The sequence below is a fragment of the Dipodomys merriami genome, unplaced genomic scaffold (genome assembly GCF_024711535.1).
Source record: "Dipodomys merriami isolate MVZ:Mamm:240054 unplaced genomic scaffold, mDipMer1.0.p SCAF_6, whole genome shotgun sequence".
Lineage (NCBI taxonomy): Eukaryota > Metazoa > Chordata > Mammalia > Rodentia > Heteromyidae > Dipodomys > Dipodomys merriami.
The window spans coordinates 57,668,440-57,690,562 of NW_027206179.1; the positions used below are offsets into that span (position 1 = coordinate 57,668,440).

At 37.6% G+C, this 22,123-nt stretch overlaps 1 protein-coding gene across 4 annotated transcripts in view; it reads right to left on the reverse strand.

Moving 5' to 3' along the window:
- The window catches only part of LOC138814098 (uncharacterized), a 95,088-nt gene that overhangs the window by 19,565 nt on the left and 53,400 nt on the right, over positions 1 to 22,123 (reverse strand). For all 4 annotated transcript variants that reach the window (XM_070002958.1, XM_070002957.1, XM_070002956.1 and 1 more), the window contains 9 exons: positions 20,967 to 21,011; positions 18,754 to 18,807; positions 18,026 to 18,061; positions 16,488 to 16,532; positions 13,745 to 13,798; positions 12,085 to 12,114; positions 8,876 to 8,920; positions 6,371 to 6,424; positions 4,118 to 4,159 (listed from right to left, as the gene is read on the reverse strand). In XM_070002958.1, the coding sequence (XP_069859059.1) occupies positions 4,118 to 4,159; positions 6,371 to 6,424; positions 8,876 to 8,920; positions 12,085 to 12,114; positions 13,745 to 13,798; positions 16,488 to 16,532; positions 18,026 to 18,061; positions 18,754 to 18,807; positions 20,967 to 21,011 (405 nt within the window). The remainder of the gene's footprint in view (positions 1 to 4,117; positions 4,160 to 6,370; positions 6,425 to 8,875; positions 8,921 to 12,084; positions 12,115 to 13,744; positions 13,799 to 16,487; positions 16,533 to 18,025; positions 18,062 to 18,753; positions 18,808 to 20,966; positions 21,012 to 22,123) is intronic.

Here is a 22,123-nt window from a genome sequence, read left to right on the forward strand (position 1 = left end):
ACCTTTACATGGGGACCTTTATTTCAAGTTGAAATTTAGGTTGTAGGTACTGGAATTACACAGATACAACTGATTATCAAGTCTTTCAATCACTTCCTTACTGTCACTCATTGTGTCTTTACTACCAGTCATATAGGGTAAGTTTGTAGACCAGGGATACAAAAGACAAGAGAATCATTCTTGATCTATAGTGGCAGCCAGCAGATCACAAAAATAAACAAGAAGAAAGGAACAAGGATACATGAAAGAAAGAGAAGAGACTGTGAGCAATATGTTTTCTTTTTCCTGATCAATCAGAACCTTATGGTATATTGGATTAGCCTGCTCAATTGCCTTAAACGATTAAATTAAAAAAACCCTGACCCAATGATATGCTGCCTAGTAAATATTTATTTCAATAGTAAGGACTGATTTATAAAACTAGTATGGAAGAGAGGAATGTAAGAATATATTTCTGGCAAACAATAAAACAAAACAAGGATGAGCAGCTTTTAATGTAAGAAAAATTAGACTGCAGCAAACACTGGAAAAAACATAGAGAAGGACAGAAAATTATGAGAATATGTGAAATAAAGAAAAATAATATTTGTAAAGATACAGTTACACAATACAGGACAATGTGCTTCTATTAAACCAACATCATTAAACCTACAAGGCAATATCATTAAACCTACAAGGAGATATAGTCTTGACCACAAGAAGTTAGAAGCATCATTATCTGTTCCTACCAAAGAAAGATTATTCAAGCCAGGTGCTGGTGGCTCATGCCTGTAATCCTAGCTACTCAGGAGGCTGAGATCTGAGGATTACGGTTCAAAGCCAGCCTGGGCAGGAAAGTCTGTGAGACTCATCTCCAATAAACCACTAGAAAACCAGAAGTGGTGCTATGGCTCAAGCGGTAGAGTGCTCGCCTTGAGCTGAAGAGCACAGGGACAGCACCCAGGCCCAGAGTTCAAGCCCCACGACCGACAAAAAAAGAGCATTCAAAATTATTTTTAAAAAACCATGCAAATTAGCTAACAGTCATTTGAAAATCAGAGGATTGATAAAGAAATCAATAAAGGCCAGGTGCCCATGGCTCAGGCCTGTAATTCTAGCTCCTCAGGAGGCTGAGGTCTGAGTTTTGCAGTTCAAAGCCAGTCCGGGAATGGAAAGTCTGTGAGACTCTTAGCTCCAATTAATCATTAGAAAACCGGAAAAAAGCCAGAAGTAGTGCTGTGGCTCAAAGTGGTAGAGTACTCATCTTGAGCTGACAAATACAGGGACATTGCCCAGGCCCAGAGTTCAAGCCCCATAACTGACCAAAAAAAATCAATAAGGAAATTCAAAGTTTCAATATAATGTTGGAAAATACACTGATTTTGATGTGGTAGCTCAAGTTGATCTCCAAAAACTACAAGAGAGAAGAGCAGTGACAGGTTAGGGGTTATGTATAGAGAAGTAGAGTGGGGATGGATAAATAAGTAGAGACCAGAGGTCACACAAGAGTAACTCTAATGTTCTATAGAGCATAGTATTAGAGCTTGTTGGAGAGTAACTGAATGTTTCCAAATAACAAGTGAAGATTACTTTGAATGTTTCTACCACAAACCACCTATGTATAACAAAGATCTTAGAGAAATGCCTGTCTGATCATAACAATTAGTATGCACATGTTAAACCAATCACAATATATCCTATAAATTTACCCACTTTCATGACACTTGTGGCTCATGCCTATAATAAATCCTAGCTCCTCAGCAGGCTGAGATCTAAGGATTACAGTTCAAAGGCAGCCCAGGTAGAAAAGTCCTTGAGACTCTGGTCTTTAAGTATCCTCCAAAAAGCCAGAAATGGAGTTGTGGCTCAAGTAGTAGAGCACTAGCCTTGAGCAAAAAAGTTATAGGCCCAGAGTTCAAGCCCTACTACCATAAATGCATACTACCTACATGCATAAATAAATCTACTTAATGTCTGGATTAAAAAGAAAACATTCTGTAAAATTACACCAGAGAACTTTTCCACTTTAGTGTGCTACATTTCTATTCAAGTAGACTTAAAAGGTGCAAAGTTATACCTCATGTTACAAGTATGCTGAAACAACAATGACATTCTATACTGCAGTTATTTCAAACTAGACTCAAAAGGTGCAAAGGTATACCAACAAGTATGCTGAAACAACAATGACATTCTATACTGCAATTATCTCAAATCTGATCTCCACTTTTCTTGGTGTGTGAGATTATGAGTGTGCAAGATTCCACATGTTTATATAGAAATAACCTAACACAAATTTATGTGTATTTATCTGTGCATATGTGCCATACATGTTTATACCATAAATTTATATCAATAGACACATTTTTGTCAATGTCTATTATGGTCTCATTTACAGTTCACCTTTTATTGGCAATATGGAAAATTCATCTGGAATAATGTTATATGATTTTTAAAAAACCATATTGTCAGACCATCATGTGACTGCTAGACTTCACATTATGGTTTAAATTAACCTACTACATAAATCACTACTGTTGAAAATTCTGTGATTCATTCTTCCCATAAAAATTAGATTTGGCATGAACACATTTGGTCTGGTAATCTATTAAGCAAATAAATTTTGTGTTCAGGAGTTTACAAACAAAAGTCTAGTATAAGCTTTTGTTTTTATTTTATTTGGTTTAGGTATAAATCCTTTCTACTTTATCTAATATTCTGATTCAGGTTTTTATAGCAGCTTCTTACATTCATCATCATTAAGTCTGTCCTTTTCTTAACATCAGGTTAAGAAACAATAAGCCTGAAGTAAAGGCTCTGACAAATTTTTGCTGGGTTTGAGATGAGAGCCACCCTCCCAATTGGCAGAACTCTACATTAACAAGGGTTTGGGACATCAGCCTTACATACTGACAAGAGTTTTAAATAATGAGGGAACACATACATCATTTCTGGTATATAATGCTCAGGGTGTATTGCTTCATATCTACCACCTCCTAATCTCTGATCCAAACAGGATTGAGTCCTATGGTCCAATCCGTTAGAGACTCTCAAATAGAGAACCTGGTTATTTCCTAAAGGACTGCCTATTATTAAGAGTAACAAAAAGGACTGACTACAACAGATTACTTCTAATGGCATTTTCCTGTCAGACGTCACTTGATCAAAATATAGAAATTATCAAAAATCTCTCAGTGGGGACATCTAAATAAACTTCCAAAGAGTCAATGTAATCCTAAGGTTCTCCAGAGGATAACTTTACAAATTTCAGTCTTCCCTTTTTCCATTAGCTGGTACTGCAGTTGGATGACAGGGCTTCCTGCCTGCTTGCTTATATATAAGCACTCTACCACCTGAGCTATGGTCCAAGTCTTTGAGAGCTTTAGATATGTTTTCAGAAAAGGTCTTCCTCTTAGGCTGGAAAGTGACTTCAAACAACAATCTGATTCCTATGATGCTAGAAGGGAGGGTAATATACCAGTGAGCTCATATGTCAGACTCACTGTTTCAGATGAGGGTTTCAATAACTGCTTGCAGGATAGCTTGTAAATGAGATAACTCTCAGGTGCCAATTCCCACACAGCTGGCATTAAAGGTATGTGTGACAACAAAACCTTCCTGATAAGACATGTCCCCCCCCCCTTTTCTTTGTCTGCCGTGGGGCTTGAACTCTGGGCCTGGGCTTTTTCCCTGTGCTCTTCAGCTCAAGGCAAGCACTCTACCGCTTGAGCCATACCACCACTTCTGGTTTTCTAGTGGTTATTGGAGATAAGAGTTTCATGGACTTCCCTGCCCATGCTGGCTTTGAACCATGATCCTCAGATCTCAGCCTCTTGAGTAGCTAGGATTACAGGCGTGAGCCACTGGTGCCCAGCTACATGTCCTTAATTTTACTAGTGGTACTGCTATTTGAACACAGGGTCTTTCATGTTTTGATACACTCTGCAACACACATGCCACAGTCCTTGCTTACTATTTCTTTTGTGTTTGACTGTTCAGTTCTAGGCACAATGTATAAGCACATGTATTCATGGGTCTGTACATATATACATATTCAAATATATACAAAGATATAATTGGCATAAATTTCTACATATAAACTTGTCTATACATGAATTTTATGGGCTTATTTGTATCTCACCTTTCAGAATCTGGTATTGAACACAATTCATATGGACAAGGTCTATGGGAATTAAAAATACATATCATTAAATATCATATGACTTCCTAGAATTCACATTCCAGTCTTAATTACTCTGAAGATCATGCACAAGTGGACTTTAATTTTTTTTTTTACCCAAACCTTTCATTCTCTTTTCAGCCATTATTTGGAATAAAGACGCCACTACATTTTTAGATCATTAAAGAAACACACTTAGCCATAAAACACTGCCAATAAGCATCACCTGAATCTAGGTCTGAGTGGATTTCCAGCTCAGTGGGTTGGACAAGAGGACAAATACAAGATAATCTCCAAAGGCAATGAGAACAACAGTATTCAGTGAGCCACCAAAGGGTTCGAGTTTCAACTCACTTAGGGATAGGAATGCTGATCAACCATGATCTTCCTCTTAGCAAAGCCCCAACTTTTCAAAGTCATTGTAGATAAAAGAGTGCGAGTAACTAGATATTTATTCATTTATCTGAAAGACAACTGTAGTGTCCATCATTCATGTGTTGGGAAATTCTTCAGAGTGACTGTTGGAGCAAGGAGCCTTTCATGTGCTCCCACTCACTAGTGCATTTTTATTTCCCAGAAAATCAGTTATTCTAAAACTTGTGAACCACCATCCAATAGAAATGAATGTTATAGCTTGGGGATGGACATATTTGGTCTGGGAAAATACAAAACTACTAAACATTTATGTTCTGTGTTTGCTCCTAAATAAAACTAGTGTTAACTTTTTGTGTTTTCCCCATAAGTTCACTGTGTGTTCTAATTACAAATACCTTCTACCCTATTTAAGTTCCTTATTCTCCAGTCCTTGTGCCCACTTCTTATGTCCAACATTATAAATATCTATCCTGCCCTAACACATAGTCAGGCCTGATGTAGGTACTCTTTTCAGATTTGTGATAAAAACCAGCCTTGCACAGTGTCAATAATAACATTTTAGACACTAGCTTCATATAGTGACAGGGTTCTGTGTCACATAGTGACAGGGACAAATGCACGATCTTGATTTTTTTTTCTTTTTTGTCAGTTGTGGGCCTGAACTCTGGGTCTGGGCGCCTTCCCTCAGCTCTTTGGCTCAAGGCTAGCGTTCTACCACTTGAGCCACAGCACCATTTCTGGCTTTTTCTGCTTATGTGGTGCTGAGGAATCAAATCCAGGGCCTCATGCATGCAAGGCAAGCACTCTACCACTGAGTCACCTTCCCAGCTCTGATCTTGATCTTTTATGGACATGGTTCTGTGGCTCACTATCCTCTATTTCTGTTACTTTTTCTTTTCTGTAAGCAGAATTTTCTCTCCTTTGGTCCAATGCACAACAACCCAAAAGTAAAAAAATGCTAGTTTCCAAAGGAATATGTTACTAAAATGACTGTTGTAAAAGAAGCATACTTATGATGTATATTTTAAGATAACAGAAAGTCACAAATATCTCAGTGAATACATTTAGACATATTGTCAAAGATACTGTGTATTATCAAGGGACTTCTGAGGATCATTTAATAAATCTCAAACTCTTTTTCCTTTTGCTGTAGTCTGAGTTGGTTTTCTCTTTCTCCCTCCTTTCATTTTTTATCTCCTTCCTTCCTTCCTACCTCCCTCCTTTTCATCCCTTACTCTCATTCTTTCATCATCTTTGGGGGGTGGGGCTTACTGTAGTTAAAATATAGGTTCCTTGTCTTCCAGACAGCTGCTCTACCATAACATAATGGCCCAATTTTTTGGTGCTGGTCTAGGGATGTTTTCCATAGGGTTACCTGTTCAGATAGTTCTGGCACTAGACCATGATCTTCCTAATCATGTTCCTAGCAGCTGAGATCTTAGGCCTGCACCACAGTTTCTTTTTGTTGTTGGTGGCAGTGGTGGTGGTGGTGGTGATTGAGGGGCTAGACCTTAGGGCCTGGGTGCTGTCCCTGAGCTCTTTTGCTCCAGGCTAGTGTTATTCCACTTTGAGCCATGGCTGCACTTCCAGTTTTCTGGAGATTAATTGGAGATAAGATTCTCATGGACTTTCCTGCCCAGGCTGAATCATGATCCTCAGATCTCAGCCTCCCTACAGCTAAAATTACAGGCATGAGCCATCAGCACTCAGCCACAGTTCCTTTTGTTTGAGATTTGTCTGGTTTGTTTTATGTATGTATGTTCCATCTCATATTCTATCTGTCTAGAAACATGTATGCATTGAATATATGTTTATTTGTTATATTGGTTATGTACTCACTCATCATCGACAATTCCGAGGAGAGGAACAGGTAAGACTTCTGAGAGGTCCACACTAAGAGAAAATAGTGAGACACAACATAGAGTTTTAGCATACGTTATTTGCCAAAGAACTAGTGACTCTAGGCATGACCATGTTGGGATTTGTCTACTCATGTTCATATCTGCATCTATACTTAGTTCATTTATTACAGTTGGATCCTTATAATAACATATATCCTGATACCTTAGAAAATCAGTAAACAATTCACACTTGGAATAGTTTTATAGTATTACCATTGACTGGTATGAGCGTTTATTTCACATTTCACTGCAGTTATACATATAAAAAACTTCACAGGTATGATCAATTCTAAGATCACTCCATCATTGACTTTCATTCAAGTATTATTGCTGCCAGTCTTTTAGGGTGAGTATATAAACCAGAAAAACAAAAAAAAAAGATTCAGATCTAATCAATGCACACAATAATAAAACCATAAAGACAAACAAGTAAATGGGACAAAGACACATTAAAAAAAACAGAGGAGGAAGCAGGGCTGTGGCTCAAGTAGTAGAGTGCCAGCCTTGAGCTAAAGAGCTCAAGGGACAGCTCCCAGGCCTAGAGTTCAAGACCCACCACTGACAAAAAAAACAAAAACAAAAACAAAAACAGAGGAAAAAAACTTACAACAATGTAAGAAGTATGTCTTTCCTGAATACTCAGGACCTAATCTTATTTCAACTGGAGACTGTCTAGTGGATTAAATTAAAAAAACCCTTGGCCCAATGATATACTTCCTACTAGACAATCACTTGGCCACTAAAGACTTAGAAAGACTGAAATTGAAGCAAGGAAAGAGTATTTTCTCTGCAAAAGCAAGTCAGAAGCAATCAGAGTTACCTTGCAATATGAGAAAAAAAATAGATTCTATATAAAATCTGGATAATGACACAAAGAAAGACAGCACATTATCCAAAAACTGTCAATGGGAAATAACAATTGTAAATATACAGGTATTCACTGCAGGACAATGCTATTACATAAAACCAACATTGTTCAATGTAAAAGGGGATATAGACTCAAATGCAATCAAAGTTGGGAGAATCAATATCCATTGTTAACCAGGAAGGATCAGACAATAAGTCAATCACAAAACATAAGAGTATACTCCAAACTAAATTGGTCTAAGAGCCACTTAAAACATTTCACCTAAAGGGAAGACCTCCATAATCTGATTGGTTGAATAGTAAATCATTGGTATAGCACTTTAGAACATGCCTTCCTCTTTGTATTGGAGCATTCACCAGAATAGAGGGTATTTTATACTACAAATCAGTTTCAAATAAAGTTCTAAAAGTTGAAATTATTCTCCATATCTTATTCACCAATAAAATAAAAGTAGGAAAAAACACTTTAGAAATTACACAAGGACATACAAGGTACATACTACTCACTTGATCAACCAAAGGACTGATAAAGAATTAATAAAGAGGGAGGGCTGGGAATGTGGCTTAGTGATAGAGTGCTTGCCTAGCATGCATGAAGCCCTGGGTTCAATTCCCCAGTACCACATACACACACAAAAAGCCAGAAGTGGCACTGTGGCTCAAGTGGTAGAGTGCTGGCTTTGAGCAAAGGAATCTCAGGGACAGTGCTCAGGCCTTGAGTTCAAGCCCTAGGACTGGCAAAAAACCCCACAAGAATTAATTTAAAAAATTACAAACTATTTCAAACCAATGAAAATGAAAACATAGTATCACAAGCACACACACATTTTTTCCACTTATGTGGTGCTGAGGAATCATGCATTCAAGACAAGTGCTTTACCTCTGAGCCACCTTTCCAGCCGCACACACACACATGTTTATCTTTATCTCAAAGAAATTCAATATGGAATAACAGTCACGGCATGACCAGGGTGTGTGAAGAGAATGGAGAGGGAGGTTAGTAGAGAGAGATGTGTTTCTGAACAGAAGGAATAACCTCCAAAAGCAAAGAAAGATATCTACATTAGAAATCATAATTACAAAAATTTCAAAATAGCAAATGAAAATAATATAGAACATTCTGTCCCAAAGCAATAATACAAAACTAAGGTCATAGAAATGCCAATTATGCAGTTTGATCACCACACTTAGTATACTCAATGTGTTAAACTCTTATGGGCGCTTACTACATGTCACCTAAAAGGAAAATACATTTCAAAAAGCTAAACCAAAATCATATAACATGTTATATATCTACACAAATGGAGCAAAATGATACAATGGTGCAACCAGAGGCCACAAGGGGAGCATTAAAAAGACAAGGACATTCTGTACTGCAATTCATCTCACCATCCACTTCCCATGTTTATCTTCACCATTCTCAGTGTGTTGTTTTTTGAGCCAGATTTCATAGATATGTTTTATAAGTGTATGTTTATGTGCCTATATATACCCACATCGTACATTGGTATTTAGGAAATCTATCCATCCATCTGTTTCACTGCATGTCTATTTTATGGACTCATTTATCTCTCACCTTTTGCTCAGTGCTGAGCGCTCAAATGCCCATTCAGATGATGAACTATGGGATTTAAAAGTAAATACAGTCAGACATCACATGATTGCTATGCTTCACATTCTGTTTCCAATTGTTCTGCTGCTTATATACACTAGTGGAATTTCATTCTGATGTAATTCACCTTTTTGAAAGTTTACTATTTTTAAACAGAGTTTAGTTTTTGTAGCACATATTATTCTTGGGAAATATTATAATTCAAGCTTGTTTTTAAAAAGCAATTTTTAAAAACATTTTTTTGCTTAGCTTATTTTTTGTTTATGTGGTACCAAGGAATTGAACCCAGGGCCACTCTACCATTAAGCTACATTCCCAGCCCTCAAACTTGTTATTCTATATTTCACAAATATATTAAAGAAGAGGTATCATTGTTACAGTTTTAGTTTCAGTTCAACTCTACTGCCTACGTAAAAATCCCTTCTACATCTAAGTAGGTTCCCTGTTGCATAAGTCTATGCATACACTTTTTACATTTACAATCCTAAAAGTCTGTCACAAAATGAAACAATTATAGGAGTGAAGCAGGCACTCTGGATGAAGTGTGTAGGGTTTCCCTTGGCAGAGTTTGATATTAATAAGGGTTTGAGACACCAGTCTCACATAGCCCTAGATAACAAGGGACACGTGCATCATCTCTAGTATGTGATACTCAGGTTGTACTGCTCCATATCTGCCAGTTCCTCCTCTATGATCCCAACAGGATCCCCTATTTTGGTCCAATCAAATAGAAATAACTCTCCAATAGAAATCCTGGTATGTCCTAAGGGATAGCCTCTTAATAATTTCCTTCCGTACTCCATTTGATCAAAATTCAGAAAACATCCAAAGATCTTAGAGAAAACATCTAAAAAGACTTTCAAACATTCACTGTAATCCCAAAGTTGTTCAAATTCCAATCCTGTTCCACACTTTTCCATTAGCTGGCACTGCATTCAGATGACAAGACATCCTGCCTGCTTGCTAGACAAGCGCTGTACCACCTGAGCTATGGTCCAAAGTCCTTGAGTGCTTTAGATATGTTTTCAGATAAGGTCTTCCTTTTAGGCTGGGAAGTGACTTCAAACAACAATCTGATTCTTATGATGCTAGAAGAGGGGTCGGAGAGGTAATGTACCAGTGAGTTCATATGTCAGCCTTACTGGTTCAGATGAGGGTCTCAGTAACTGTTTGCAGGATGGCTGAGATTACCCCCAGTGTCCAATTCCCACACAGCTGGCATTAAAGACACGTGTGACAAGCAGAACCTTCCTGATAGACATATCCTTAATTTTACTAGTGGTACTGCTGTTTGAACTCAAGGTCTTTCATGTTCTGACACACTGCATCACACATACCACCAGTCATTGCTTGCTATTTGTGGCATTATGTCCAAGCGTTCAGTTTCAGGCACATGTGGGTGAATACGTATGTGTCCATGTGACTATACATAAATACGTAACAATACATACATATATACATATGTGTGTCTATAATAGGCATAAACTTCTACCTATATATTTACCTATCCATATTTTACCCCCCAGGAATATACACATCAGTTTCTTTAAGAGCAAGACCAAGTAGTGACACTTCTTCATGGAAAGGCCTGTGTATATATCACAAAATATCAGGACCTAGACACTTTATCTAGACATCTCTCTAGGCAGAAAACCTAACGATAGCTTAACACCAATACCAGAACTTTAGCAACCAAAAGAAGCTCATGAATTGTCCACAGTCTCACACCTGAGGTGCAGGTCTCTGATTCCTAGATCCCAATTCTATAGGCCTAGAATCAGTCTATTGCATGGAACAAAATCATACACTTCTAGGATCCTGTATGATTCCATTGAGAACCAAGGCTAAGGCTTTACGGATTTGGTGATGAGGTGGGGGTGGGCGTTTCTTTTTTCCTTTTGGTCGGTCGTGGGGCTTGAACTCTGGGCCTGAGTGCTGTCCCTTAGCTCTTCAGCTCAAGGCTAGTGGTCTACTACTTGAGCTACAGCACCACTTCTGGTTTTCTTGTGGTTTTTATTGGAGATAAGAGTTTCATGGACTTTCCTGCCCGGGCTGGCTTTGAACCATGATCCTCAGATCCCAGCCTCCTGAGTGGCTATGATTATAGTCATGAGCCACCAGCGCCCAGCGGATGGGAGTTTCTATGCAAGATCCAAATAAAGGAACGCCCAGAGTGCTTTGAAGTCTCTGGCTTTCCAAATCTGGCTAGGAAGTGCTGCTTGGGTTCTGGTGTTCCCACTCAGTGAAGGCGCTTTCCAGGCCTAGTGATGGCCACCTGGGGCCTGGATCTCAAGCAACACAAGTCTGCAGCTAAGGTTCACGGGAAAGATAAAATCCCAGTGCCTCACATTTGGCCACATTGTGGATTTGGCCAAATGGTTGCATAAGAATAATGCTGACTGGCCAATCTGGTGGTTTTTCTCCTGGGAAGACCAGTCACTTTGGTCCCCACTTTCCTTGTTTCTGAGCTACATGAGAAGCAGAGACAGCTTCCAGATCAATAATTGCAAGCTGAGAGTTTGGGAATCGATGGGAACACTTTCCATGTCTTCCCCTGAAATAATCACGTGACCAAAGGCTCAACCACCAGGATGGGCTCGCCTAGGGTACTCTCCTATGGTTCTTTCATGCTGCCATTTAATTACAGAGAGCAAGACTAAGGCCTTGGCCTCAGAGGAGTGGCAGCCCCTGGGGTCCGTGAGGGGCAGCACCGTGAGGAACCCAGAGCCAAGGACATCTTTGAGGGCCAACAGCCTCAGGTTACTGAAGATCTCAGGCCAGCTTCGCCTGCAGCTGTGGTCTTTGACCAGCAGCTGCAGAGCTGCAGGCCCGGAGGAAAGTGTCATCCAGGGATGTGCTCAGGTTGGGGTACTCCTTTCGTACCATGTTGTGAAGGGCCTGGACATCCCAGAGTCTCCACTCAGGCTTCTCCTGCAGCTCCTCCAGAGCTTTGAGGACCAGCTCTTCAGTCAGTGAGCATACGTAGCCAGGAGGCTCAGCCGGTGGCGGCAGCTCATTCTTGGAGAACCGTGCCACAGACGGGCTGGTTCTCAGAGAGTCACTTTCTTCTGACATTAGCCACTAGGGTCCCGGCCCTGCTGCAGGGCGGAGTGCGGGTCAATGGGCAGCTGGAACCCCTATCCATATTTATAAAGGGTTAATTTCTATCTTACCTTCTTTCACACAATTCATATGGGCGATCCCTATAGGAATTAAAAATACATATAGTCAGATATCATGTGACTTCCTAGATTCACATTCTGGTTTAAATTATTCTGAAGATCATAAATATAATTTTTAAATATTAATTTTAAATAAAATGGACTTTAACTTTTTTATTTTTTACTATATCTTCTATTCTCTTCTCATACTTTATTTGGAAACAAGAGCACTACAGTTTTAGATCATTAAAGAAACACACTTAATAAAAAGTAACACACTTAGGCATAAAATACTGACATTAAGCATCACCTGAATCCAGGAATGAGTGCATTTCCAGTTCAGTGGGTTGGACAAGAGGAAGGGTGCAAGATACTCTCCAAAGGGGAAGAGAACCACATTACTCAGTGAGCCACCAAAGGGTCTGGCCTTCAACTCACTTAGTGAAAGGAATGCTGGTCAACCATTCATGATCTTCATCACAGCAAATCAAAACCTCCAAGTTTCCAAAATCATTGTTGATAGCAGAGTACAAGTAACTAGAGACTCATTCATCATGGAGGACCACTGCAGTGTCCTCCATTCATGCACTGAGAAAATCTTCAGAGTGACTGGTGGAGCAAGGGGCCATGCAAGTGCTCCCACTCCCTAGTGTCTTTTTTGGGGGGGTGGGGGGGTCGGGTCATGGGGCCTGAACTCTGGGCCTGGGTGCTGTCCCTCAGCTCCTCAGCTCAAGGCTAGCGCTCTACCACTTGAGCCATAGCACCACTTCCTGCATTTTTCTTATTGCTTATGTGGTGCTGGGGAATCGAACCCAGGGCCTCAGGCATGCAAGGCAAGCACTCTACCACTGAGCCACCTTCCCAGCCCCCCTAGTGTCTTTTTATTCCCAGATAAAACAGTTATTCTGAAACTTGTGAACCATTTTCCCATAGAAATGGGTGTTATAGGTTGGCAAAGACATATTTGAGCTGGCAAATATAAAACTACTAAACATTTATGTTCTGTGTTTGCTATTAAACAAAAGTAGAGTGTTAGCTTTTTGTGTTTTCCCCATAAATGCACTGTTTTTTCTAATTACAAATCCCTTCTACCCTATTTAAGTTCCTCATTCTCTGGTTCTTGTGCCCACTCATGATCAGCATCATAAGTATCTACCTTATTTTAAAAATCATATGGAAATTTTAAAAAAGAAAACGTGAAAAACAGAAAGAAACAAACAAAAAGTACCTATTTTTCTCTAACACATAGTCAGCCCTGACATAGGGTCTTTTTTCAGTGTGTTACAGACTTGGGATGAGAACCAGCTTGCATAGTGCCACAGATAGACATAATGACATTTTGGACACTAGCTTCATATAGTGACAGGGTTCCGCATTATAAGGGACACAAGTACAATATTGGTCTTTTATGCCCATGGTTCTGCTGCTCATTATCCTCTGTTCCTTTTTCATTTATGTAAATAGGTTTCTCTCCATTGTTTCAATTCACTATGGACTCAAAAACAGAAAACCTGATATTTTCTAATAGAAAAATATCTAAAATGCAGTTTCTTTTGTTTGAGATTTCTATGTCTGCTATGTATGTTTCATCTTATATTTTATTTGACTGTCTAGAAACATATATGTATTTAATATATATACATGTTTGTTGTCATATTGGTTTTATACTCACTCTTCAGTATCAATTCCAAGTAAAGGAACAGGTAAGACTTCTGAGAGGTCCACACTAAGAGAAAATAAATAGTGAGGCATGACACAAAGTTTTAATACACATTTTTGGCCAAAGAGCTAGCAACTCTAGACATGAATTTGTTGGGCTTCAGCCATTCATGTGTTCATATCTGTATCTATCCTTAGTTCATCATTTGTTACAACTACATCTTTGTAAGAAAATAACAAATATCCTAATTCTTTTGAAAACAGTCAACATTTCACACTTGGAATAGTTATCTGGTTTTATCACAGACTGGCATAGGGCATTTACTTCACATTTCACTACAGTTATACTTATGAGAAATTCACAAGAATTACCAGTCTAAACCCATTACATCATTTACTTTAATTCATCAAGTGTTTTTACTGCCAGTAACATAAAGTGAGTCCATAGACTAGATAGGTGAGAGAGAGGGGGGAGAGAGATCCATCTCCATCAACAGGCAGCCAAAAAAACCCATAAACAATAAATTAACAAAAGGCACATAAAAAGAAAAACAAAAACAAAAACCAGAAAACAGCCGTTATTGTTAGCTCACACCTATAATCCTAACTACTCAGTAGGCTGAGATCTGAGGATCACAATTTGAAGCTAGACCAGACAGGAAAAGTCCATGAGACTCTTATCTCTATTTAATCACAGAAAAAGCCAGAAGTGGTGTTGTAGCTCAAGTAGTAGAGTGCTAGCTCTGAGCAAAAGGCTAGATAGCACCCAGATCTATAATTCAAGGCCCAGGACCAGCAAAAAAAAAAAAAGGATAATGTGAAGAATATCAGAGGTAGAATACTTAGTACAGATACTGATCATCTAATGGATTAAACTTAAAAACCCTTACTCAAATGATAGCTCTCTAGAAGCCACTCATTTCATAAGTAAAGATTTACAAAGACTTAATTGAAGCAAGGGAAGAGCATTTTCCCTGGAAAGGAAACCAGGAACAATCAAGAGTCCCTGTGTTTCTTTGAAAAAAAAAAAGAGATTCTGTATCAAAAGCTGGATAATAATAATAAAGAACAAAGACAGACATTATCCAAAAAATGGAAAATAGTAATTTTAAACATACAGGCATTCACTACAAGACAAAGCTTCTACATAAAACCAAAGAACTCCCACTCATCTGGTTGAACCACTACTAAATATCCCCATGCTGCTGATCACATATATGGTATATAACATATGAGCACCGTTATATATTACAGACTGTGATAGACAATTTGCTCCAGGAAAGTTAGAATGAACTTGTGACTTTAAATGAGCATCATTATTCCACAATACTGTGAATTTCCGGAAATTAAGTAATCACTTAATCACGATCAAAAAAAAAAAAAAAAAAAGAACCTTGGGGAAGGGAGGGAGGGAGGGGATGGTGGGGGGAAAACGGTGGAGGGGGTAACAATGTTCAAGAGGAAGTGGAAGTGTACTCATTGCCTCACTCATAAAATAAAAGAAAATAAAAAAAAAAAAAAAAAAAAAAAAACCAAAATCATTCAATGCAAAAGGAGACATAGACTCAAATATGATGGAAGTTGGGAGAACCAATACCAACTGTTAACCAGGAAGGATCATTCAAACAATAAGTCAATCACAAAACATCACAGTATACTCTAAACCAAAGTGGTCTAAGAGACACTTAAAACATTTCATCCAAAGGGGAGACCTTGATCAAGATGCACTGTGTTCATAAACAGATGGATTGAATGGTGACCTCTTTGTACAGCACTTCAGAATTTTGCTCTTCTCCTTTTACTGGGCCATTCCCCAGGATAAATGGTTCTTTGTGCAATAAACCATTTTCCAATAAAGTTTCAAAAGTTGAAATTGTTCTCTATATCAACCACATCAATGGAACAAAAGTAGAAAACAAAGACATAAGAAATTATATAAACACATGCAAGTTACATGATATCTACTCAACTTTTGAGACAATTCATAAAAAATAAACTTTCTCAAACGAATGAAAATGAAAACAGAGTATTGCAAACACACTCATTTCCACATGTAAGCTCCAAGTAAATCTCAAAGAAATACTAGGAGGAATAGCAGTCATGGTATCACCAAGGCATGTGAGGAGAATCAAGAGGATGTTAATAAATAAAGATGTGTTTGTAAATAGAATAATTCCCTCAACAGCAAAGTCTAGAAATCATGAATTCACAAATGTTAATATATCAAGTGAAAATACTAATGGATATTCTGACAGAAACCAATGATAAATAACTAAGATCATGGCAATGCTAATTATGCAATCTGATCATCACACTTAGTGAACCAAGTGTTTAAACTCTTACAGTACACACTAGACACATGTCCACCTACTACATGTCAGTAAAAAGGAAAACATATTTTTTAAAGCTAAGGCAGAATCACATTTGTACAAATGAAGCAAAATGGTACAATGCTGTGACTGCATGCCACAAGGAGAGGATAAAGAAACACGAACAATGACATTCTGTACTGCAATTCATCTCACCATAAATTTCCAAATTCATCTTCACCTTTCTTTGATGTGTTGTTGTAGGAGCCAGATTTCATATATATGTATTATAAGTACATGTTCATAACATATATATATATATATATATATATATATATATATATATAGTCCATCCATTTCACTTCATGTCTATTTTATGGATTCATTTATCTCTTACTTTTTAATTTTATTATTTTATTATGAGTTACAATTACATGGGGCTCTCACCTTTTATTTAGAACTAACATCTCTTGTGCCCATTCATCTGAAGGCCTGTGGGATTTAAAGTACATAGACTCAGACACCACATGATTGCTATGCTTCACATTCTGGTTCTACTTACTCTACTGCTTATATATGTTCACGGAATTTCATTCTTTGTAAATCAGTTTTTGAGACTTCACTACTTTTAAGTAGAGGTTAGTTTTTTATAGATTCATTAGCACATGTTATTGGGAAACAGTTCAATTCAAACTTTCTGTTCTATATTTCACAATATATTAAATCGAATGTCACATTGTTATGGTTTTAGTTTCTCCCAATTCAACTCAACTGCTTAGGTAAAAATCCCTTCTACTCTAGGTAATTCTCTGCTGCACAAGTCTATGCACATTTCTTATGTTTGTGATCTTAACACACAAAATTTTAAAAATCACAGGTCTCTGTGAACAAAGTATGCAGGGTTTCAGTTGAAAACCAACCACCCATGTGGCAGCTCTATATTAATAATAGTTTGCGGCATCAGCCTTACATAGTGACAGAGCCCTATATAACAAGGAACACATGTATCATCTCTGGTATGTGATGCTCAGGTTGTACTGCTCCCTAGCTATCCCTTCCTCTGCTATGCTACAAATAGGATTGCCTCCATTGATCCAATCCATTATAAACTCACAAATAGGAAGCCTGATGTTTTTAAGAGACTGCTTGTTATTAGAAGTAACAAAAGGACTTACTACAGTAGATTACAGATTCTAATAGCCTTTTCCTTTCTGACCCCATGTGAGCATAATAGAAATCATTTACATAACTCTCAGTGGAACCATCTAAACAGACTTTCAAAGATACAGTGTAATCTCAAGGTTCTTTGGAAGATAACTTTACAAATTCCAATCCTGTTTCACCACCTTTTCCATCTTTGTTACTGCAGTTGGATGACAGGGCATCCTCCTTGCTGGCTAGGCAAGTGATTTACCACCTCAGCGATGGCCCAAGTCCTTTTTTGCTTTAACTATATTTTCAGATAAGGTTTTCCTTTTAGTTCTGGAGGAGACTTTAGACAATGATCTGATTACCTAATTTCCTGGGGAAGGGGGGAGAATACAGCTGTTAGTCCATATCAGGCTCATTGGTTGAGATGAGGCTCAATTATTCAACTACTGGACAAGCTGGCTTCTAAATGAGATTACATCAAGTTTCTACTTCTCAGACAGCTAGTGTTAAAGGCATTTGTGACAAGCAGACCCTTCAGATATTTCTGACAGACATTTCAATTTTACTAGTAGTACTGCTGTTTGAACACAGAGTCTTTCACATTCTGACACTCTCTGTATCACACTAGCCCCAAGTCTTTTCTATTTTTGTTTCTTTTGTCCGAGTTCAGTTGCAGACATATGTTTGCAAACACATATGTGTCCATATGTCTGTCCATACATACATACAGAAATATATACATATATACTTAGGTGTTTATATAGTTGGCATAAACATGTAATTGGCATACACACTGTCTATCCATATACTTTATGTGTTTATTTGTATCTCACCTTTCTCGACCATATGCACATTCATAAGGAGATGGCCTATAGGAATTAAAAATACACATAGTGAGATCTCATATGACTTCCTAGAATTCACATTCTACTTTCAATTACTCTGCAGATCATACACAAGTGGACTTTAATTTTTTTGACATAACTTTCATTCTCTTCTCAGTCTATATTTGGAATAAAGTAATCTACAAACCTCTCAGTTAAAACATTAAAACACCTGGTCAAAGATCTTCTTTTCCTTTCCCTCCTAGTCTGTGTTGGTTTTATTTGTATCATGTCATTTTTCTTTTTCTTTCTTTTTTTCTTCCTTCTTTCCTCCCATTTTTTTCTCTTCTTCCTTCATTCCTTTTTCCTCCCTTCCTCACTCTCCCTTATTCCCTTATTTCATTCTCTGTATGGGGTGCAGAGGATAGTGCGGTTTGAAGACAGATCCCTTGTTTACTAGCCAGGTGCTCTACAATAATACCCTGGTCTCATTCCTTGGTGCTGTTCTAGAGATGTTTGTCATAGAGTTTGCTGTTTGGAACAGGTCTGACCCTATAACACAATTTCCTAAGTTTCCTAGTAGCTGAGATCTCAGGCCGGAACTACTTTCCTTTTTGATTGAGATTTCTATGTCTGTTTTGTGCTATGTATGTTTCATCTCAAATTCTACCTGTCTAGAAACATGTATGCATTGAATATATATACATGTTTGGTTGTCATATTGGTTTTATACTCACTCATCATCTCCAATTCCAAGGAGAGGAACAGGTAAGACTTCTGAGAGGTCCACGCTGAGAAAATAAATAGTGAGACATGACACAAAGTTTTAATACACATTTTTGGCCAAAGAGCTAGCAACTCTGGACATGACAGGTTGAGCTTTAACTACTTAGGTTCATACTTGCATCTGTACTTAGGTTATCCTTTATTACAATTACACATTCTAAGATAATAACATATCCTAAGGCCTGTGAAATTAATAAACATTTTTCATTTGGAATATTTCTATAGTATTACCATAAACATTACCATGGGACATCTATTTTACATTTCACTATAGGTTGTAGAATTCTAGAGATATTACCAACTCTAAAGTCATTCCATCATTTACTTTCATTTGTCAAGTGCTATTATTGCCAGTCTCATAGGGAAAATACATAGACCAGATAGACAAAAGAAGAGAGATTCAAACCTGATCAATACACACAGCCATAAAACAATAAATATGAACAAGAAAGGCTCAAAGAGACAGGAAAAAGTTACAACAACATTAGGAATATGTCTTTACTAAACATGCAGAGCCAAACCTTATTACAGATAGAGACTGTCTAGTGGATTAAATTTAAATACCCTTGACCCAATGATACACTTACTACTAGACACTTATTTCACCAGTAAAGACTTAGAAAATGAGCTGGGTACCGGTAACTCATGCCTGAAATCCTAGCTATTCAGGAGGCTGAGATCTGAGGATTGCAGTTCAAAGCCAGCCTGGGCAAGAACATCTGTGAGACTCTTATCTCCACTAAACCACTCAGAAAACCGGAAGTGGTGCTATGGCTCAAGTGGTACAGCACTAGCCTTGATCTGAAGAGCTGAGGGACAGTGCCCAGGCCCAGAGTTCAAGCCCCATGACGACAAAAAAAAAAAAAAAACTTAGAAAAAAATTGAAGCAAGCAAAAAGTATTTAACATGCAAATGTATATCAAATGTAGTAATTTTTCTATATGAGAAAAAATAGAAAGACAGTATTACATTATCTAAAGATGGTCAATGGGAAATAATTGTAAATATACAGGCACTCACTGAAGGATAGTGCTACTACATAAAACCAGCATCATTCACTGTAAAATGAGACCTAGACTGAAACACAATAGGAGTCGGCAGCATCAATATCAGCTGTTACCATGAAGGGTCATTCAGACAATAAGTTAATCACAGAATATCACTATTTACTATACACCAAATTGGTCTAAAATACATTTGTAGAGGTGACATCAAGCAAGATGTATTTTACTCATAAACAAATTGGTTGAATAGCAATTCCTTTGTACAATACTTCCAAATAATGCCGTCCTCTTCCTTTGTGGAGAATTCTTTAGGATAGACTACTTTACCAATAAATCATTTTTCAATAAAGTATTAAAATGTGAAATTTTTATCAATATCTTACTCACCAATGAAATAAAATAAGAAAAGAAGGATTTTAGAAATTAGATGACCAAAGGACTGATGAAGAAATCATAAAGGAAACCAAACTTTCTGAAATTGATGAAAATGAAACATTGTATTCCAAAAAAATCTCACTTCCACTGGCAGTTTACAAATTGATCTCAAAGAAATCCAAGATAGAAAAGCGGTCACGGCATGACCAGAGTATGTGAGGAGAATGGAAAGGAATGTTAATACAGATATGTTTATGAGCAGAAGGAATAACTCCTCCAATAGCAAAGAAGGACATCTAGGCTATAAATTATGATTACAAAAATTTCAAAATATAAGGAAAAATAATATTAAACATTCTGTCAGAAACCAATGATACATAATTAAGATCACAGAAATGCCAATTATGCAATCTGATCATCACACTGTGTACTGTGTTGAACTCTTACACTACATATACATACAGCCATCTACGACATGTCATTTAAAAGCAAAACATATTTATAAGAGCTAATCAAGAATCACATGTTAAACATTTATCCAAATAAGGCAAAATGTACAAAGGTATGACTACATGACATAATCAGAACATGAAGAAACAAAACTAGTGAATTCTGTACTGAATTTTTTCTCACCATTAATTCCCCAAATTCATCTTCACCTTTCAGCCTGTTTTTATATGGGCCAGATGTCATATATATGTATTACATGTGCATGTTTATGTACACATATATACATGTTGTATGTTATATTTAGGATATCTATCTATCTGTCATTTAGCTCTCACCTTTTATTTAGAAATAACATCTCATGTGCCCATTCATCTGAAGGCCTGTGGGATTTAAAAGTACATAGACTCAGACATCACATGATTGCTATGCTTCACATTCTAGTTCTACTTACTCTGTAGCTTATATACTCCAGTGGAATTTCATTCTCGTGTAAATCAGTTTTTTGAAACTTTACTACTTTTCAATAGAGGTTAGTTTTTATGGATTCATTAGCATGGGAAATGATTCAAGCTTTCTGCTATATAGTTCACAAATATATAAAATGAGAGTGCCACACTGTTATAGTTTTAGTTTCTCCCAGTTCAACTCTATTGCATAGGTAAAAATCCCTTCTACTCTAGGTAGTTCCCTACTGTATAAGTTCCCTGCACACACTTCTTATGTTCATCATAACAGTCTACCTTGCTTTAACAAAAAGTATAATCCTGAAGCAAGGGCTCTGAACAAAGTGTGAAGGGTTTCAATTGAGAACCACCCATCCACATGGCAGAGCTCTATATTAATAAGGATTTGGAGCACCAGCCTCACTTAGGGACAGAGCCCTGGATGATGAGGGACACATGTTTCATCTACGGTATGCAGTGCTCAGGATGTACTGCTCTATATCTATCATTTCTTCCTCTTTGCTCCAAACAGGATTGCCTCCATGGGTCCAGTCCAATAAGACTCACAAATAGAAGCCTGGTATTTTCTAAGAGATTTTGTTATTAAGAGTAACAAAAGGAATTTGCTACAGTAGATTACAGATCCTAATAGCATTTTCCTTTCTTACTCCATTTGATTGAAATATAGAAATCATCTACAGAATGCTCAGTGGAAACATCTATATAAAATTTCAAAGATACACTGTACTCTCAAGGTTCCTCAAAGGATAACTTTACAAATTCCAATCATGTTTCCCCCTTTGTTTTATTAGTTGGTACTGCAGCTGGATATCAGGCTAAGCAAGGGCTCTACCATCTGAGCTATGACCTAAGTTCTTTGTTGCTTTAGACATGTTTTCAGACAAGGTCTTCATTTTAGGCTGGAAGTGACCTCAGATCACAATCTGATTTCTTATGCTGTTATAAGGAGTGGGGGAAACACACCAGTGAGCTCACATGCATGTCAGGCTCATTGGTTTAGGAGAGGGTCTCAATAACTGTTCACAAAA